The sequence below is a fragment of the Pyrus communis genome, chromosome 11, assembly GCF_963583255.1.
Source record: "Pyrus communis chromosome 11, drPyrComm1.1, whole genome shotgun sequence".
Classification (NCBI taxonomy): domain Eukaryota; kingdom Viridiplantae; phylum Streptophyta; class Magnoliopsida; order Rosales; family Rosaceae; genus Pyrus; species Pyrus communis.
In genome coordinates this window covers 8416418-8435070 of record NC_084813.1, presented here as the reverse complement: position 1 = coordinate 8435070, position 18653 = coordinate 8416418, and the positions used below count along the sequence as shown (strand labels likewise).

At 37.3% G+C, this 18653-nt stretch overlaps 1 protein-coding gene across 1 annotated transcript; it reads left to right on the top strand.

Moving 5' to 3' along the window:
• Positions 1–16795: 16795 nt before the first annotated feature.
• Positions 16796–17692, top strand: LOC137749432 (transcription repressor OFP14). The gene has a single exon (XM_068489526.1). The coding sequence runs from the start codon at positions 16796–16798 to the stop codon at positions 17657–17659; it is 864 nt and encodes a 287-aa protein (XP_068345627.1). The 3' UTR covers positions 17660–17692.
• Positions 17693–18653: the final 961 nt, after the last annotated feature.

The following is an 18653-nucleotide window of genomic DNA, read 5'->3' as shown; positions in this document are numbered from 1 at the left end:
TCACTAAATGGATGTCAAATACGGAATCGGGGCATCAAAATTTAGCCTACAAAGGTTAAGTGGGGTCTTAGCCCACGCGGCGGTTGGCCACCCCGACTCGTTGGAAAATTCAACCATTTCCAAAAATTACCAAATTTCACAGAAATGTAGATCCCGATGAGGGGGAGCAAGTTTAATACTTGTGACTAAGGCCAATTTGGCTGGGAAAAGCTCCAATTTCTCTTGAACCTGCCAGAACCCTAGAAATGGGTGGCTTCGATCCATCACTTATGGTGCTCCGCCGCACCTACTATTGTTTGGGCCTTGTTCTAGGCATCAATGGGAGTCGATTGTGGGTGGTGGTTGAAGGTGGCAGTTGCAGAAATGATGGATCGCCGCCAAGAACTTGCCGCATCCACCATGCTGGTTTCACCAAATCAAGACCAAATTCTCCAATTTTTTGGATGGAATTGGTAGATGGAAGGTTGTGGAGTGTTTCTCAAGGGTGAATGGCTTCAACTTGTTGGAAATCCACTATGAAACGAGTCGGAAACCATGGAAGTGGCTGGTCAGATCGCGGGTCAAGAAAGAAGTCCGAGTTCCTTCCTTCTCTCTTCCTTTATTTCCCTCATTTCCTTTTCATCTCAGCCGTCCATCTCTCTCATTTCTCTTCTTTTCCTTTCATCTTAGCCACACACGTGGCACATCTCATTGCTCCAGAAAATATGGAGTCTTCTAGATGAGGGCCAAAATTACAAAAAATGTCTCTAATTTTAAATGTTAATAACTCTTTCGTTATAACTCCGTTTCACAAACGGTTTGCACATACGAGTTCGGGAGATCAAGCTCTATTCGAAAATATAAATCGTGACCTTGAAAGTGTGACTCGAAAGGTCTACAGATTTTTGATAATTAATTTCCAAACTCTAAACTTCGTAACTAGTTTAATTAAAATCTAAACTCACGCGCCAACCATGGAACTGGGTATCTGGCTTGGGTCGGGTCGGACCTAGATCAGATATGGGTAAAAGGTTTGTTGGGTTGGGCCCAGTTTCTAGGTTTGGGTTGGTAGCTGGATTTTGGGCTAGGTTATTTGGGTTTGGGCTTGATTCGGACCTAGTTTTGGATTTGGTTTAGGGTTCGGGTCGGGTTGACCAGGTTTTAGGCTGTGGGTTCGGCCGGAATCTGGGCAATATTTCCTGAGCTCTGTTTTAGCTCATTTCTTCACCATTTTCAACATACAAGCTATGAAAATGAAGCTTAGAAAAAAAAGAAGAGGTTCGTACCTATTTCAAGCCATATGGTGGTTGGAGTTGGCAGAAAATGGCCTGGAAGGTACGGGTTCTTGCCGGAAAACTGGGAAAATGTCCCCGAGTAGTTTCTTAATAATTTTGACATCCAAAACATGTACAAAGGAGTTAGTCTTTAACCTAAGATAAGGGATGGACGATGAAAAAGGTTTAGAACCTTACCCTCCTTCGTGACTCGTCCGGGGAGACGATGAATAGTGCCTCGGTCATTATTGGAGTGCAACGGCCCTAACTTGGCCTTAGATTTCAACTCGGAAGGTTTTAGGGTGGTGGTGGTTAGCAACGGTGCTCGCCAGAATGGTGAGTGGCGGTGGTTTCAGGTGAGGTTCTCTTTTGCACCTTCTCGGTGCTTGTTGAGGAAGAAGGTAGAGAAATGAGAGTGATATGAGAGAAAGTGAAGAAAGAAGAGAGAGATCCTAGATAGAAGTCAAGGGGAGAGGGAAGAAAGAGAGAGAGGGAAAGTGGACCGGGGACAAAACCAAAAGGGTGGGCCCTTTTGGGCACACCAATTAAGACCAAAAGCAAACATGACAAAAATTCAAAAAAAAAAAACCCAACTAAAGTGAAATTACAAAATTGCCCTTCTATTTCGAAAAATTTAGGATGGGTCGTTACAATCTACCCTTGTTAAGAAAATTTCGTCCGCGAAATTTGAAATAACTTAATATACATAAATACTCAAAGATAGGAAGAAGAAAAAATATATATATATATATATATATATATATATATATATATATATATATATATATATATATAAAGAAGAAATCAAGTCAGAGCGGTTGCATAAAAGAGAATGCCCTTTTGTCGCGATCGGATTGTAATGATTTCTTTTTCATACCTCCAAGCTCATACCTTCTTCCCCTATCGGTATAAAAGTAGAATCATGTTATATAAAGATATCAAGTTGGAAATATATAATAATGTAAGGTCAAAATACGTACGCATAAGAAGATAACGTCAAAATAGGTATGTACTAACCTAGAAGCCGAAAACTTGTACTGAATTTAAAACTGAAAGTGGGAAAGATTTACCCAAACATTTGTAACGTCAAAAATACAAATATATAACTATAATAAAGTAAGTTAAAATACTTGCATTGAGAAATAAAATTGAAAATGAAAGTGGGTTTCACCCAAGCATTCGTAACGTCACGTACTCCGAAAAATGTGTGTGTCTTTGGGTTGAGCCCCAACAATAACTAATTAGCAACAACTACCGTTGAAGGTCATCCTACCCACTTGCTTAACGAACCCAACAAATAAGCCGTCGATATTACAGTCTGTAGCCCGTAATATCGACAACACATTGTTGTCTCGATAAACAAGTAGTAATTTTCCAAGGGTGCAAAATTACCATTTTGTCTAACCCTAATGCGACATCATCAGAAACATACGGTTTCCTATATCGAAAATTCGATCATCCGAATACCAGTTCACAATACTCTTTTGTCTAACCAGCGTTGCTTGTAGAATCTCTCATACCATGTCTCCAGTAATGCCATACCCAAACCGAAAATAAAAACTGTCGTCGTAAACAACTCTAAAAGAGATTGGTGCAAATTCTAATCATGTTGAAACCACATAACGAATAAACACAACACGTCCTCCAAGGTCCAGATAGCTCTTTCAGACTGTCCAACAGTTTGAGAAAGAAATGCGGTACCGGACAATGACTTAGTACCCAAGGTCTTCAAGAAAGGTTATCCAGACTTGGAAGTGAAGTGCACATCACGATGAGGTACAATAATGATGGCACACCCTATAACCGAACAATGTGATTCACACAGCCTAAGTGAGCTGATTCATTAAAAATTTCTCTCGGGTTTAGCGAAAAGCTATGCTGAGAAGGCTAAAAGAACACTTAAGAATTTAAGGGTCAAATTAAGTCCATCAAATCTAGAGTACAAGATAACTGGAGTGAATGCATAATTTTGATGCAAGAACACGTGTGAGTTCCTAACTTTATTTTGTGGTGGCAAGTCGAGATGGTTGAGTGCGGACTCGACTCGCTTGGTAGTCTAAAGTAATTTGATAGGCGGGAACTTAAACTTTTTCCCAATCCAATATTCACAACAACTTGTTACAATGATAACCTCAGGGATATTCAATCACCAATGGTAATGATTTGCTCAATAGGGTAATAATGGGTGATTGAATGACTGATGGTCTCAGCAAAAACTTTTGAACCTGAGTGGCCTTCCTAAACAGTCTGTCTGCTTTAGAAAGGATATGAAGTGTCGTAAGGTAAGCATGAGCTCAAAGTTAACTAGAATGTCTTCCAGTACCATGAGGTGAAACTAGGATCATAGTCGAAATCAATGTAAGTTGAGACATTAGTCTAACGAAGTCTAGAATGAAGAATTGTGCCAAATGGTCTAAAGTATTGTCCTCACAGACTGGTAGATAATACGCTAAGTGAGTTGATCAACAAATATTGAAACGTCATCATAGTCTCCACGTGTACAAGGTGGTTTGTACAGGAAATCTATAGTGACTTTCACCCATTTCCATTTGCATCCCCAGTGGGTCCCTGACAAACCAAAAAAGAAACAATCATGGGAATTTCTTCCCACCTCTAAACAAGAATATAAAGAAATTGAGATAAGCCTGATGTTTTCCATCTCACCGCTTCCATTTACCAATAAATTAGACATTTACTCACATATTTAGCGATATCCCATTTATACAATACTAGTAATAAAATAGACCAAAACAATGGTACAATTTAGTACTGCCAGCATGCGTGGCATACGCTGAAATGTGAGCCTTATCAAGAATTTTCCTTTTTCATAGCTTCCTCACCCCTTAGTCAAAAGCAATTTGTTTCTTATTAACAAAGTTCCAACTCCTTGGACTTTCAAATCTCGTCTCTTGTCATCTGACACTTGTTCCTTTAAACTCGCACATTATTGATCAAACTCTTGGGCTTCCAACCGGAAACCTACCGATACAGGTTTGACTAAGAATGGAGCCGACACTACTCATCGTGGATCGGATGCCAAAGTAAAGTCAATTCCTCAAAGAGAAAACGATAGTAGGACATGGATAACACGGATTGAAGTAAGTTGTCCATGGGATTTCTGACTTACAGCACCTTCTATGACATTTGCCTGACCAAGATGGTACTCAAAAGTGTAATCGAAATCACCGATGAGTTTCATCCACCTCTTCTATCTAAAACTCAACTATTTCTGTGTCAAAACACATTACAACTTCTTTGGTAAAAAAGGATTTAACACTTCTCGCTGTAGAGAAAACGTCACCAGCTCTAGGTAATGAATAGGATAATTCTTTCCATAAGGTTAGAGATGTCCTGGAGCATAGGCGATGACCTTCCTTGTGCTACATAAAAAAACAACCCTAAACGTAACAAGGATGCAAAACAAGAGACTTTACAACTCACCACCAACGTCAAGAAAAGTAGGGACGGGAGCATGAGTAAGATGATGTTCCAAACTCCAAAAATTTATGTTCTCCAATTCGTCCCACATAAATTCTACAAAGGAAGGGTGTCATTAGGTTTTCAAGTAAGACGGTAACCGTTGGCTTAAGGTCATAGATATGATGGTTCACTTCATGCGGTTTTAACCATCAAGATGAACATGCAATACTCGATCATGCTGCATCAGCGTGTAACCAAACATTCAATATCACATCATCGTAGAATTCAAAATTTATCTATGTCATCGAAAAGTGTATGAACAAAGATCAAGCGAGAGAATACTTAGTTGTCAGAAACTTTGTTCACCATTAGCATCACAACAAAATAGGCTGGTTTCTTAGCCAAAAATGAAATAAGGCTATGCTCAAAGAATCGTTAAGAACTGGTGATAGAAACTGATGAGACCAAGGACATTTCGCATTTCACAACACCTTGTGAATATTTTTAATTTTCAATGGTTGCAACCTTTTTGGAAATTAATGAGATAAGCGTTTGCCATAGAAGAGTCTCCTAAGAAAAGTATTTAATCTAAACAAGGTCGACGCTCAAAGAATTTGGTATAAAGCTCACTGTCGATGTTTAGTGGACTTGACCACAATGTTGGAGTAAAACCGACTTTGCCCACAATTCCTAGGGAATTCATGTCGCAGAGTATCGGTCCGCTATTGAAAGTTGTCCATCATTCTATTTCATCACTGATGAGGCACAATCCCGACATGAATTCTTGTACTTCAAGCAGAATGTGACAATTCAGACAAAAAGGTTTGCACGACTGCGCCGAATGGCACCAAATTCGAAAACCGTGACAACCAAATGATGGCAAGGCCGACACACTACTACAGTAACAGAAGATCCTAAGTATGCTATGAACAAACCATGCTCTGATATCAAATTGACACGCCTGACCCCGATATCATCTAAACACCAGGGTAGGCACGTGTTGGCCGATAACCGAAGGTGACGAATCCATACTAACATGCACAAGAACTATGATGAAAGAATAAACATAAATAAAAATTCGTAAATTTAACTTTAATGAATATGCAATTGTGGAACGTGTTCAGAGCATACATCTAATCCAGAACATTGTAGAATGAATACTATAAAAATGTAAGAACAGAGGAATGGGTTCTACACCTAAAGGACTTGAAGATACCGATGCAGGAGTGCCTTGACGCTGAGATTGTACTGTCAAGCCCCGAACCCGGAGTCGGTAATAAGAACTCGAACCCGAATCCGAAATGTGAGTTAAAAGCTAAATAAATAAAAGGAAATTGGAATGGGTTGGAAAATATATTCCTCTTATTAAAATAACTCATGATTCATAATCAAGAATTCTTTACAACGTACAGTAAATAGGTGAATAACATTCTATTCTCACATCTAATCCGATCTCATCCTGCCTACTCTCTTGAATGTCTAGTTTGTAAACCCGCATAATAATAAAGGGATGAGCTTTAATAGCGCAGTAGGGACATAACCTTAGCACAGTAAATTGACAATATTAAATTAAGTGTCGTAAAATCATATAGCCAAATATCGAATCATTATTGATAATAATGCATGAATGCAATGCAACCTCTTCAACTACCTCCGTTAATTTATATAATAAAACATGTAGACCTGCATGTCCCATACCATGCATTTTACCCCTGTAGAGGTGGTTTGAATATTCTATTATAAAAACTAACCCCCATATGATATCCCAAAGTTCATAAACCCTTTTTGCTAGTCATCTTATCTAATTCATTGATCTCCTGCCCAAATCACCCACATCGACAATTCTTGTCGATATCCTATTTACTGTGCACATCGGGCTCGCCTGGAACTGGTTTCATAATGAATAGATTCAACTACACAAAAGATCCTTTCTAACTACCTCATTTCCATACTTCCACTTTGAACACTGAAATTCCAACCACATCAATATGAATGATGCACAAATAATGTTATTTTATCTTTCACATGTATCATAGTATATTCTCAACGAATAACATTTCAACAATAATTTCATAACCAATAACAAGTAAACACTTAACTGAAGCAATTAGATAATTAAAATTCAACCATATAAATCAACCAAAAAGATCAAGAATATTGCAACACTTCACGAAATTTAATAAAATCAATTTTTGTAAAGGTTTGCCTTATTTCCCCTATATGGACTCCAAAGCATTGCACCAACTCTTTATTACAAGAGTGCACCACCATTGTGATCAATTCCCTGCTGCAGGCTGACATCCCAAAGCAGGTAGATAAATACGAATATTTCAGCACCATTGTCTCTGATTCTATTTGATTTCTTAATCTCTTCCTTCTATTTGTCTTGTCTTGTCTTCTCTCTCCCTCTCCCTCTCTCTCTCTCTCTCTCTCTCTCTCTTACATATATATATATATATAAATAAATACATACACACACAACATATATATAAACATATACACGCACAACATATGTATGTGTGTGTATACACACAAACACACACACACATACACCAATCTCTACGTAATGCATGCATTGCATGCTATCTCTATCTCTTTCTCATACGAGAGCCCACATGCTGCATACCGCCTCTCCTTCCAAAAACAATGGAGCGGGGCTCCTATTTATAATAGTAGTAGAAATCGACAATTTAAAAGCATCTTGTTGGTGGATGTGGCGGCAACTAAAGTAAGATTGGTTCGAAGGTATCTAATCCTAGTGCAAGCAATACAGCTCATGCTGCTAGCTATAACTAGTCAGCAATAATAGAGTATTCGTGGAACACCTGGGAGCTCTAAACAATGCCACCTTAACCTTAAAATATATATATATATATATATATATATATATATATATATATATATATATATATGAGAATGCCACCACCTAGCTAGAGACAGCTCCACCATTCTCCCTCTTACCATCACCTCATGCTAAGCCAATATGCTGAGTCAACAACATGTACTCAAACTTTGGTATGATCAATATATACGTAAATAGACTGTAAACTTATTGGCTAAGTATAAGTACATTTGAAATACTAGTTATAGTATATCACATGGAAACCCTAAGTCAAAACTAGAAAATAATAGTATATATTTATTTTTAAAAAATAGGGGTTCTCACATGTACGCCTCGAATCTAAGTCTTGATGGGGGCACAAAACAAAACATGAGTGGACCAAGTTTATATATAAGTTATACTAAAACAGTTATTCTTTAACATACTAACCCCTAGTTTAGAAAACTCATATAACATAATAAGTAATAGGTTTTCCGAACACCCTAGCATGCCATAAAACCTTCGTAAAACATATATCATATATAGTGTGCTTAGTAGTAGTATCATTCGCTCAAAGGCCCTTCATCACTTGCCCCGAAGGCATATATAAATCTTCATTTGCCTGAAGGCTCTTCATGACCTGATTGGAGCCATATATAAGTATCATTTGCCCTTACTGGAGCCATATATAATTATCATTCACCCGTAGGCCCTTCATCACCCGACCGAAGCCATATATAAGTATCATTCACTCGTAGGAACTTCATCACCTGGCCAAAGCCATATATAAGTATCATTCCATTAGGTAAGCACATAAAATCATAAACATAATCTTTCCAAAATATATCTCATCGGGGCTCAATAGCTCAAACATCATATCATAAATCATATTCAGAAATATCTCAGTAATGTAGAACTCTATAAAGCATGATATTTCAAAAAGCGTAAATCCAATAACTCAATACACGTTTCATAAAAAGTAGTCATAAAATCATGCTTTTCATGTATGCATTTCTAGTAATAAAATCATGCATTTTGGAAGGTGTCCACTCATAGATACTCCGCTGTCAAAGAGCCGTGCAACTAGAGAAGGCGGATACGCCACAAGCAAATGCACCTAAGCACATAAGGGGACCAATTAATAAAACTATACTACAACAATTGAATTTGGGAAAACAGACGTCGTAAACGAATTCAGGACGTCGAAAAACCTAAGAAGGGACCTCGGGTACCTCTACGCGTGGGCGGTGGCCCGGAAGGGCACGTGCTGCCACACGGTGAGTTAAGTCGCCAAAAAGTTGGCCGAAAAAGTAACCGACGCCACCGTGGACGGTAGTGTAGGTGTGTGTGCTCCACACGCCGACTCACGTGCGGCCCATGCACTAACCATGGAACTAGGTATCCAGCACGGGTCGGGTTAGACCCGGGTCAGATTTGGGTAAAGGGTTGCTAGGTTGGGCCTGGTTTGTTGGGTTGGGCCCAGTTTCTAGGTTTGGGCCAGTAGCTGGATTTTGGGCTAGGTTATTTGTAATACACTGAAAATTTAAATATATGAATTTTATATTCATAATTGTGAATATGTGAAGAAAATCAAAATTAAATTGATGTACGGTCCCAAAGATAGAGTTGGGAAAATCATAAAGTTTTGTTCCGGGAATTATTATAATGTATGTATTCGTGGTATTGAGAGTTTATATTAATTTATTTGGGTTCAGTTTTAAATTAAACGGCTTACTAGGTTTAAAGTTTGAATATTGACTATTTAAAATCCATAGACCTTTTCAGGTCACAATTTATATTTTTGAATAGGGCTTGAACTCACGAACACGTAGGCGCAAACCGTTGGTAAAACAGAGTTATAACGAAGAAGTTATTAACGATAGAAGTTGAGGGTAAAATAGTCATTTTGACATTAATGAGAAGATTCCAGAAAATCTGGAATAAAAGTGAGTGCCATGTGTGTGGCTGTGGTTAAAAGGAAAGGAAAGATGAGGGAGAGACGGGGACCAATGGAAGGGGAGAAAAGAGGGAAATGAGAGAAGGGGAAACAAGTCTTTTGACCCGTGAGACACAACCGGCATGATTCATGGTCTCCCGGCCAATTTCCAATGAGATGAAGGTCCCCGACTACCTGAAAGTCATCTCTCATCATCCCTTCTACCTATTCCACCTCAAATTGGAGTGAATTTGGTCTTGGAATTGGGGAACCCGCACCATGGGTGCCTCGGGAACCATTGCTCTAATTCTAACAATTGTGAAAGGTTTCCCTCCAATTACCACCATTGCTAGACTTCCCTTGAGGCCTAGAACAAAGCCTAAACCACTGTAGGGGTGGCGGAGCACCGGAGGCGACGGATTGAAGCACACCCATTATAGGGTTTTCGACATATTTTGGTGAAATTGGAGCTTTTCGCGGCCAAATTAGACTTGGCCACAGGTATAAAGTTTGCTCTACTATTTGAGATCTTCATTTATCTATTTTCTGAGAATTTTATAGAAATAGTTGAATTTTCCGGCGAGCCGGGACAGCGGTAGGTGCAGCAGCGCATGGCCAGGGAGCCGATGTTGCCATTTTTCATGTAAATTTCGATATTCTGAATCTATAATTGGTAACCATTTGATAAGAAGGTTAGTGTTGAATATTGTGGTTACTAGGATATGTTTGGAAATTTGTGAATAATGAATTGTGAATTACGAATGGCTTGATCCCTGTTTAGGGTACGTAGGCAGTCTAACGAGATGTTAGATGCAGCCATAAAACAAGTAAGATTAAATAATCAAGAATTAATTTCTGTTAAGAAGTTGAGTTATTAGAAGTAAATTTTGACTAATAGAAAGCCTAGGCACATGCCTTATAAATTAATCATGTTTATGTTTATGTTTATTAAGAGGGAGTTAAGGAATTTAAATAAAGAATCGTGATTTAAAATTTTGCGAAATAAAGCAAAGTTTTTGGGCCGTCACCAATACCTTTTCCCGAAATTAATATTTTCGGGCCCGGGGCATGACATTATTTGGATCTGGGCCTGATTCGGACCTGGTTTTGGATCCAGTTTAGGGTTCGGGTCGGGTTGACTAGGTTTCAAGCCGTGGGTTTGGCCGGAATCTGGGCAATATTTCCCGAGCTCTGTTCTAGCTCATTTCTTCACCATTTTCGACGCACAAGCTATGCAAATGAAGCTTAGAAAGAGAAGAAGAGGTTTATACCCATTTGAAGCCGTGTGGTGGTCGAAGTTGGCCGAAAAATGGCCTGGAAGGCGCAGGTTTGATATGAGCATATTTATGCAACTTAGTTAGCTTGTTTTCTTGCATTTACATAGCTAATTTCTACTTGTTAGAGTGTTTTAAATTATTTTCATGTGTTTTTAGGTTCAATTGACAAAGTTGGCAAGAAAGTGCAATTTGGAGCATTTTAGAGCAGTTTTGGGCTTGGAATGGATTGCACATGCATGGAGCAAGTTGGATGGACGAATTTGAAGATCAAGAGAGGCTAGGAATGTGATTAAGATCTAGAAGAATTAAATTGAAGACTTTGAAGATAAGGAATCAGCTACAAAGAAGGAATATTATCCAAATTTCCTTATCTTATCCAAACCTTATCCAACCTTATCTTATCTTATCCTATCCTAATCTTTTCCTACCTTAATTCCAACTTCAAAGAAGACTCATTTTCACATTAAATCACCTAAATATCATGTTCTATAAGCCCTATTTTCGTGCCCTAAGTTTATGCTACATGTAACCCTTCTAGAAGTTCTAGAATCTGCCACAAGGACCATTCCTTGTCCTCCTTGGAATCTAATTGAAAGTGTCCTTATTCTTTGGTGATTTGGAGTCCTAATTCCTCTCATTTTCAGCCCAATTTTGTGCCTTCCCTTCACCCTATAAATACATGATGCCACAACACTCAAAAACCACCACCCTCTACCACAAATTCACACCACACCTCAAGAGCCTAAATTCACACCAATCCCCATTGTGGGCAGCAAGGAAGGAAGGAGGAGCCACGTGGAATGTTTCTAGGTGTATTCTATCTTTTTTTTTTTTGAATGTTTAAGTTTAATTATCTTTGTTTTGCGAACATGTGGAACTAATTTCTTTTTAGTTAGAGGTGAATTCGAAGCCATGATTATATGTTTTATATGAATTGATTACGTCCAGTTATTGTTTTTTAAGGCATGAATGTGATTTTCTTATCTAAGTTATTAAAACTTGTTTATGTATGTGGGTTGGGGGTCGACACTTAATTTGCATGCATGAATTTGATGCTAGAGTATAAGGGGGTTTCATGTAATAGTTATTCACTTATATTCGCAAGTAGTGGAGGTTGCTAGTCACAATCGCGTTAAGTAAATCCTTGGTACGAGTCTCATGCATTTCATAGTGATAAATGCCTTGTCAATGCTTATGATTTTCATAGAACTTAATGACTTTTGATATGTATCTTTATTATGCGTTTCATATAGGGAACTTGAGAAAGATAATTTGGTTTAGATGCATATTCCATCTAATTCAATGAAATAAGGAAAATCTGATGGTTAGTTTTGCGATGCTACTAACTTGGGGCGTTGTCATTCATAGTCTAAAGGAAAAATAAATGGAAATTGGTTCATATGCATATATCATGTGTGGAGAAAGACCCTCTAACTAGCCTTTCACCCATTTAATTCACCTAATTTCGTTTTTTTTACAAAGTGTTTTCTACAAAGTTTTGTTTTAAGTTTTGAATTCGTTAAAAACAATCCCCCTTTCATTTAGTCTTGTTATTTGAGTCAAAATCTGTTTTCTTTTTGTCCTTTGAGTCAAGTTAAGTCTTATTTTCGTCAAAATCACTTGCTAGGTCTAGAATTGAGTCTTTTTTAGTGTTTGTTGCTGTTTTAAGTGTTTTAAGTTAGGTTTGAGTCTATAGAGTCTTGTTTAGTGTTTTTGAGTCTTATTTTTGTTGATTAGCATCCCTAGTTAATCCCCGGTCTAGAACGATCCCTACTTGCATATATACTACAATTGTCACAAATAGGGTTTAATTTGTGTGTCAAGTTAATTTTCACATCAAGGTTCTCGCTGGAAAACTGAGAAAGTGTCCCCAAGTAGTTTCTTTGTAGTTTCGACGTCCAAAACATGTACAAAGGAGTTAGTCTTCAACCTAAGACGAGGGAAGGACGATGAAAAAGGTTTAGAACCTTACCCTCCGTCGTGACTCGTCGAGGGAGACGGTGAATAGTGCCTTGGTCACCGTTGGAGTGCAACGGCCCTAACCTGGCCTGAGATTTCAACTGGGAAGGTTTTAAGGTAGTGGTGGTTAGCGACGGTGCCGCCAAAATGGTGAGTGGTGGTGGTTTCAGGTGAGGTTCTCCTTTGCACCTTCTCGGTGCTTGCCGTGAAAGAAGGGAGAGAAATGAGAGTGAGTTGAGAGAAAGTGAAGAGAGAAGAGAGAGATCCTAGAGATAAGTCACAGGGAGAAGGAAGAGAAAGAGAGAGAGAAAGAGACGGAAAGTGGGCCGGGGATAAAACCAAAGGGGTGGGCCCCCATTGGGCACACCAATTAAGACCAAAAGCAAACATGACAAAAATTCAAAAAAAAAAAAAAAAAAACCAACTAAAGTGAAATTACAAAATTGCCCTTCTGTTTCAAAAAATCCAAGACGGGTCGTTACATACTTGGACCTAACAGAAGAACCGACACAAAACCGGGTGTAATAGCATTCTAGAATTTATACAGCCAACCCCTCTTAGTAGGATAATAATTTGTTGTTGTATTAGTTTTCTTGTGAGCCTAGCCCTAGCATTAGGTTTTCTTGCTCGTTAAACATTAAAGTTGACTTTAATTTTCTTTTATAATTTATGTAGCCGTCTAACTAATTTATAGTATTAATTTGTTTTCAGTTAATTAGTATAATTCATAGTTTATATTTTGTTTGTTCTTCGCGTATTTTCAACTTGAGTTCCATTATACATATTGGGTGCATGAAAAGAGCCCTTGATTTAAAACAAAGAGAAAAAACTTATTTGATCTTTGGGGTTGGCATGGACAGGGCCTTTTAGAAAGAGAGTTGCCCCTCCCCAGCAAGGAGCATGTTGTGGAACCAAACCAATGTACATTTTTGGGTCGATATATATATATGTCTTTAAATGAGGCTGCTGAATCATTTGGTTCAAGTGTTTAAAAAAAAAAAGTTTTCAAGATGGAAAAACCAAAAGTAAAAAAAAAATAAAGATAGATGTCACTCAGTATTACGGTTTGATGGTAATTCTCTTTACTTAGGAGTGAGAGGTCTTAGGTTCGAATATCTTGGATGACGAATTCGATATCAAATTAGGTTGCCTACTGTGTAACTTAGTCGAACTCTCCCTCTTCTTAATGTAAAAATATATCGATTTACTATTAAAAAAAAAAGTGGATAGCACACTTTGGAAAAATAAATATTACTATTCCGCAGGATATATTACATTTATTTGTAATATATAAAAAAAATAAAAAATAAAAAATAAAAAAAAAACCAAATGAAAACGTTTATAGATAAGCAAGACTTTTTTTGTTTTTTTTGTTAAAATAGATGAGTAAGATTAACTGAATCGACTTATAAAGTAAGTTAATTAACTCAATTTATACCATTCAATCCAAAACTCCAATCAATGACGTTAATGTCTCACTTTAATTCATTAGTGTGTGACTGTAATCTCACCAGACATTATAATTCGGTGTTACTATTTCACCTAAGTACTTATAACATGCTGTTGACGCAAAAACAGAAGATCTTTATAACGCACGTGATTCTTGTTACTCACACCTATTTGATTTTATGAATTAATGAATATCGCACCAGACATTATAATTCGGTGTTACTATTTCACCTAAGTACTTATAACATGCTGTTGACACAAAAACAGAAAATCTTTATAACGCACGTGATTCTTGTTACTCACACCTATTTGATTTTATGAATTAATGAATATCGTACTTTATATATATATTTATATTTATTTGCAATGTTACAATCACATTAAAAAAATAATTAGGGTTTTTATCACAAATGATTTCTAAGATTGATCAAACTCCTCATTTTGATATTTTTATTTTCAAAATCAATCAATATCGTCTCTAACATTCACTACCCACATCAATTTGGTCATTTCGTTAAGATTCTGTCACCTATTATGTTAGTTTGTATGTAGGACCCACAAATTCAATAAATGATGACACGTGGATTACACAAATTAAGGGGTTTTATCGCAAATGATCCATGACATTGATCCAACTTCTCATTTTGGTCCCTGAATTTCAAAAATTGATAAATTTGGTCCCTAACTTTCACTACTGCACATCAATTTAGTTATTCCATTAAAATTTCATCAATATTTTAAGTTTGTGTTCTGATGTGGTCCCACTAATGCAATCATATGGCTCCATGTGGATTAACTAAAAGAAACTATTTTTTTTTTAAGAGTTAACCAACAAACAAGTATTTCGCGTTGACATTTTTCTCACATCCCACAACCCCAATTGGAAAAATATTCAATCTAAATTCGATAAAATCAAATCCAAATTCAATTCAAATTGGATAGGATTACCAACTAGAGAGAATGAGGAATGAGTTCAGGAGGCCAAAATACTTTAGTTAGGGATGGTTCAGTATGAGATCCCAAACTGAAAATTTTCGAGACTGAAATTTGTAGACCAATCCCAAACCAAAATTTCGGTATTCCTAATTTTCTGGAATCCCAAAATATTTTCTATATTTTGGGATGGTTTGGTATTCCCAAATTTCATACAAATTGAAATAGCAATCATTCATATCAAGTTAAATTAACATGCAACCAAAATAAAATAAGTAACAAACCCAAAAACAAAAAAATAAGTTACAAACCTAATATATTCGAAAACTAGCAATACAATTTTTTGATTTCATGTTGAAGAAATAGACACATTTGTAGGAGGTTCGTACCGGCAAATGTGGCGATAAAGGGTTATGGTTACTACCTTAGACCACACCAATTATATTGCTACTAGTAGTTAACAACAATTCAAATGTATAATAATACATATATAAATATATATTATTTATTTTCAGCTCAGTATGGGATTACTGAAAGATTGAGTTGACAATACCGAATCCTGTACCGAAATTTCAGGATCGATTCGGTATTTCATCTTGAAAATTTTGGGAATTTTGGTTAGGGACTTTTTTTGTTTGGGATTGGGATTTTTTTGGTTCAGTTTGAAATTTTCGGGAATTTTTTCTGACCCGAACTTTAGTGGTGTCATGATGTTTTTCTTTTCTTTTAGACGACAATGACTTTTTTTCTTTTAGTTTCTTATTTTTGTCTCATCTCAACTCGGACGCCCACCACATCCCGGGTTCGACTTTATCATAGCACGATATTGTCCACTTTGGGCCCCGACCATGCCCTCACGGTTTTGTTTCTTGGAACTCACACAAAAACTTCCCAGTGGGTCACCCATCCTAGGATAGCTTTCTTGCGAACTCACTTAACTTCAGAGTTTCTACGGAACTCTAAGCCAATGAGCTCCCAACATGCCTCGTGCTAGATTAGAGATGAGAATATACATATAAAGCTTACATGATCCATTCCCCTGGGTGATGTGGGATGTAACAATTTTACTTTTAGTTTTAAATCTTAAAAAATTCGTTTCTTATAGTTAATTCATGTGGGATTAAATTAACGTGTGGTATTGAAAGTCAAGGGCCAAATCTATCATTTTTTTTTTTTTTGAAACTTATGGATCAAAATGAGGAGTTGGATCAATGTTAAGGACCATTTGCGATAAAACCCTTATTTTGTGTAATTTACGTGTCACCATTTCATTGGATTTGTAGGTCCTATATACAAACTAATAAAATAGTTGACTGAATCTTAACAGAAGAACCAAATTAATGTGCAGTAGTGAATGTTGGGGACGATATTGATTGATTTTGAAAGTGAAGAATCAAATTAATGAGTTTGATCAATTTTAGGAACCATTTGCGATAAAAATCTAAATAATTATTATGTACTAATAACGTTTACAGCAAAACTCATCATGATGCTTCCAAAACAGTCCTCGAAAGTTACCACGTTCACAATTTTCAGAAATGGTCAAAATCTCGGAGAAATAGTCAAGAAATCCCCACGCCCTATAAATTTCTTCCATGTTTACATATAAAAATTAATGCATTATAAAAGAAACGTTTTTAAAAAACAATTGAATCACATATGTTACTTTCCTTGCTTGTTTGTTAAAAACCACTCCACCCCCCATACTTTTCTCGCTCAATCCCATTACATTCATATCAGCAAGAAAATGCCCAATAAACTCCAAAAGTATCTCCAAGATTACCTCTCCAAGATAAAAAAGCCACCCCCACAGATCCCACTCCCCTCCAGAAAGTGGATCCGATCAGGCTGTAAGCACCCGAAAACCCTTTCTTTCGCCGTCAATCAGGACAAGAAGGAAGCAAATAACAACGACGATGCAGCCTCCCTCTCCGATATTGATCAGTTTTTGTTTGAGAATTTCAGATCACTCTACTTGAGAGACGACGGCGACGACAACGATGAAAGAAGGGTTAAAGAAGATCGTCATGCTGAGGCTTTTTGGGATAAAACCTTACACCTGAAAGAACGTCGGCCGGACAATGAAACTGATCAAAACTCAGGTGGGGTTTTGTTTGAATCGCCTAGATTCAATATTGATCCGCCTGCCGTGGATCTTTGTGGCTCCCACAGGTTCTTTGTGTCCCCCGGCCGAGCATCAAGCTCGGTCATGGAGGAAGCTCGGACAAGTACTACCACTACATCCGAGGACTTGGGCTCAAGCTCCATCTCAACTCCAACCCTAAACGACTCGGCCACTACGTTGAACTCTAATAACAATGATGACGCGAAAGACGTCACGCTTCCCAACGACTGTATCGCGGTCTTGACCTACTCTCCGAGCCCATACGACGATTTTCAGCGATCCATGCATGAGGTGGTTGAAGCCCGCCTTCGACATCATGCAAAGGTGGATTGGAATTTCATGGAAGAGCTTCTGTTTTGTTATCTCAACCTCAACGAGAAGAAGTCTTACAGGTTCATATTAAGCGCCTTCGCTGATTTGGTCGTGGATTTGCGTCAGAATTCAGGCAGAGTTTCGGAGAGATCGTCGTCGTCTTCAAAATTTTGAAACTCAAGGAAAAGGGATCGTACGTGGATTTCAGCAAAGAATTGGACATGAAGATTATTGGTGCTACAGAAAATTAATAATGTAATTTAAGATTGTTAATTTTGTGGATTTATTCTCGGTAGTCTTAATCACATGCAATATGCTTTGCTTGTAATATAAACAAGATGTAGCCTTCAAGAAAATAAGACTCTTTGTTAATCGTTTAATTTTTGGTGAGATTTTATGGACTTTGAATAAGGTCTTGTCTGATGCATGTTCCCCGGTGCTCGGATATATAGGATTTAAAAAGTCTTTAGTTATTTTTGGGTGCATTATTCTGGCATACACTAGGAGTGGCCAATGATCGATGTATGTAAGATCAGGAGAGTGCAATTGTTATGGTGTCATTGACTCATATAGTACATTGAACAGAGTAGTGTATAGTAACGCGAGAAAAGTTTTTGGTCACGTCATCTTCATTCGTAGAGTTAAACGTAGTCCTTTACTATATTTTAGCTTTTTAAAAATTAATATTATAAAGAAAAAAAATTTCGTCTGAAGTCACACAGGGCTAAATCTTTCCATTTAGCTTGGGATACACATGTTCGAGCCCGCTGAATGACCTGAGGGTTTGTTATAAGTATCTAGTCCTAAGATAAATTTAGCCATGAGTCTTTTTATAGGATTCATTTTTGGCCTGGCTAGAGACGAGTTTTGCACCAATTGGGACTAAAAATGATCTATAACTCTTGGCTAGAAATGACCTTATTTACACCACAAAATATTAGATAGATGTATTACATGAACATATATGCATAGGCACTAAATAAAGAAATTTTAAATATCTCATTTCAAGTGGTCATTACAAATTCATCTAAGTGCATCGCACCTAGTCATATTACAGTCATCTATCAAAGGGCATTTCCATCCATGTTGATGGATTTTAATTTAGGATTGGACTTATGGTAGTTACTATTCACTTGAATAGTAACTACCATGACGATTATTATTCACG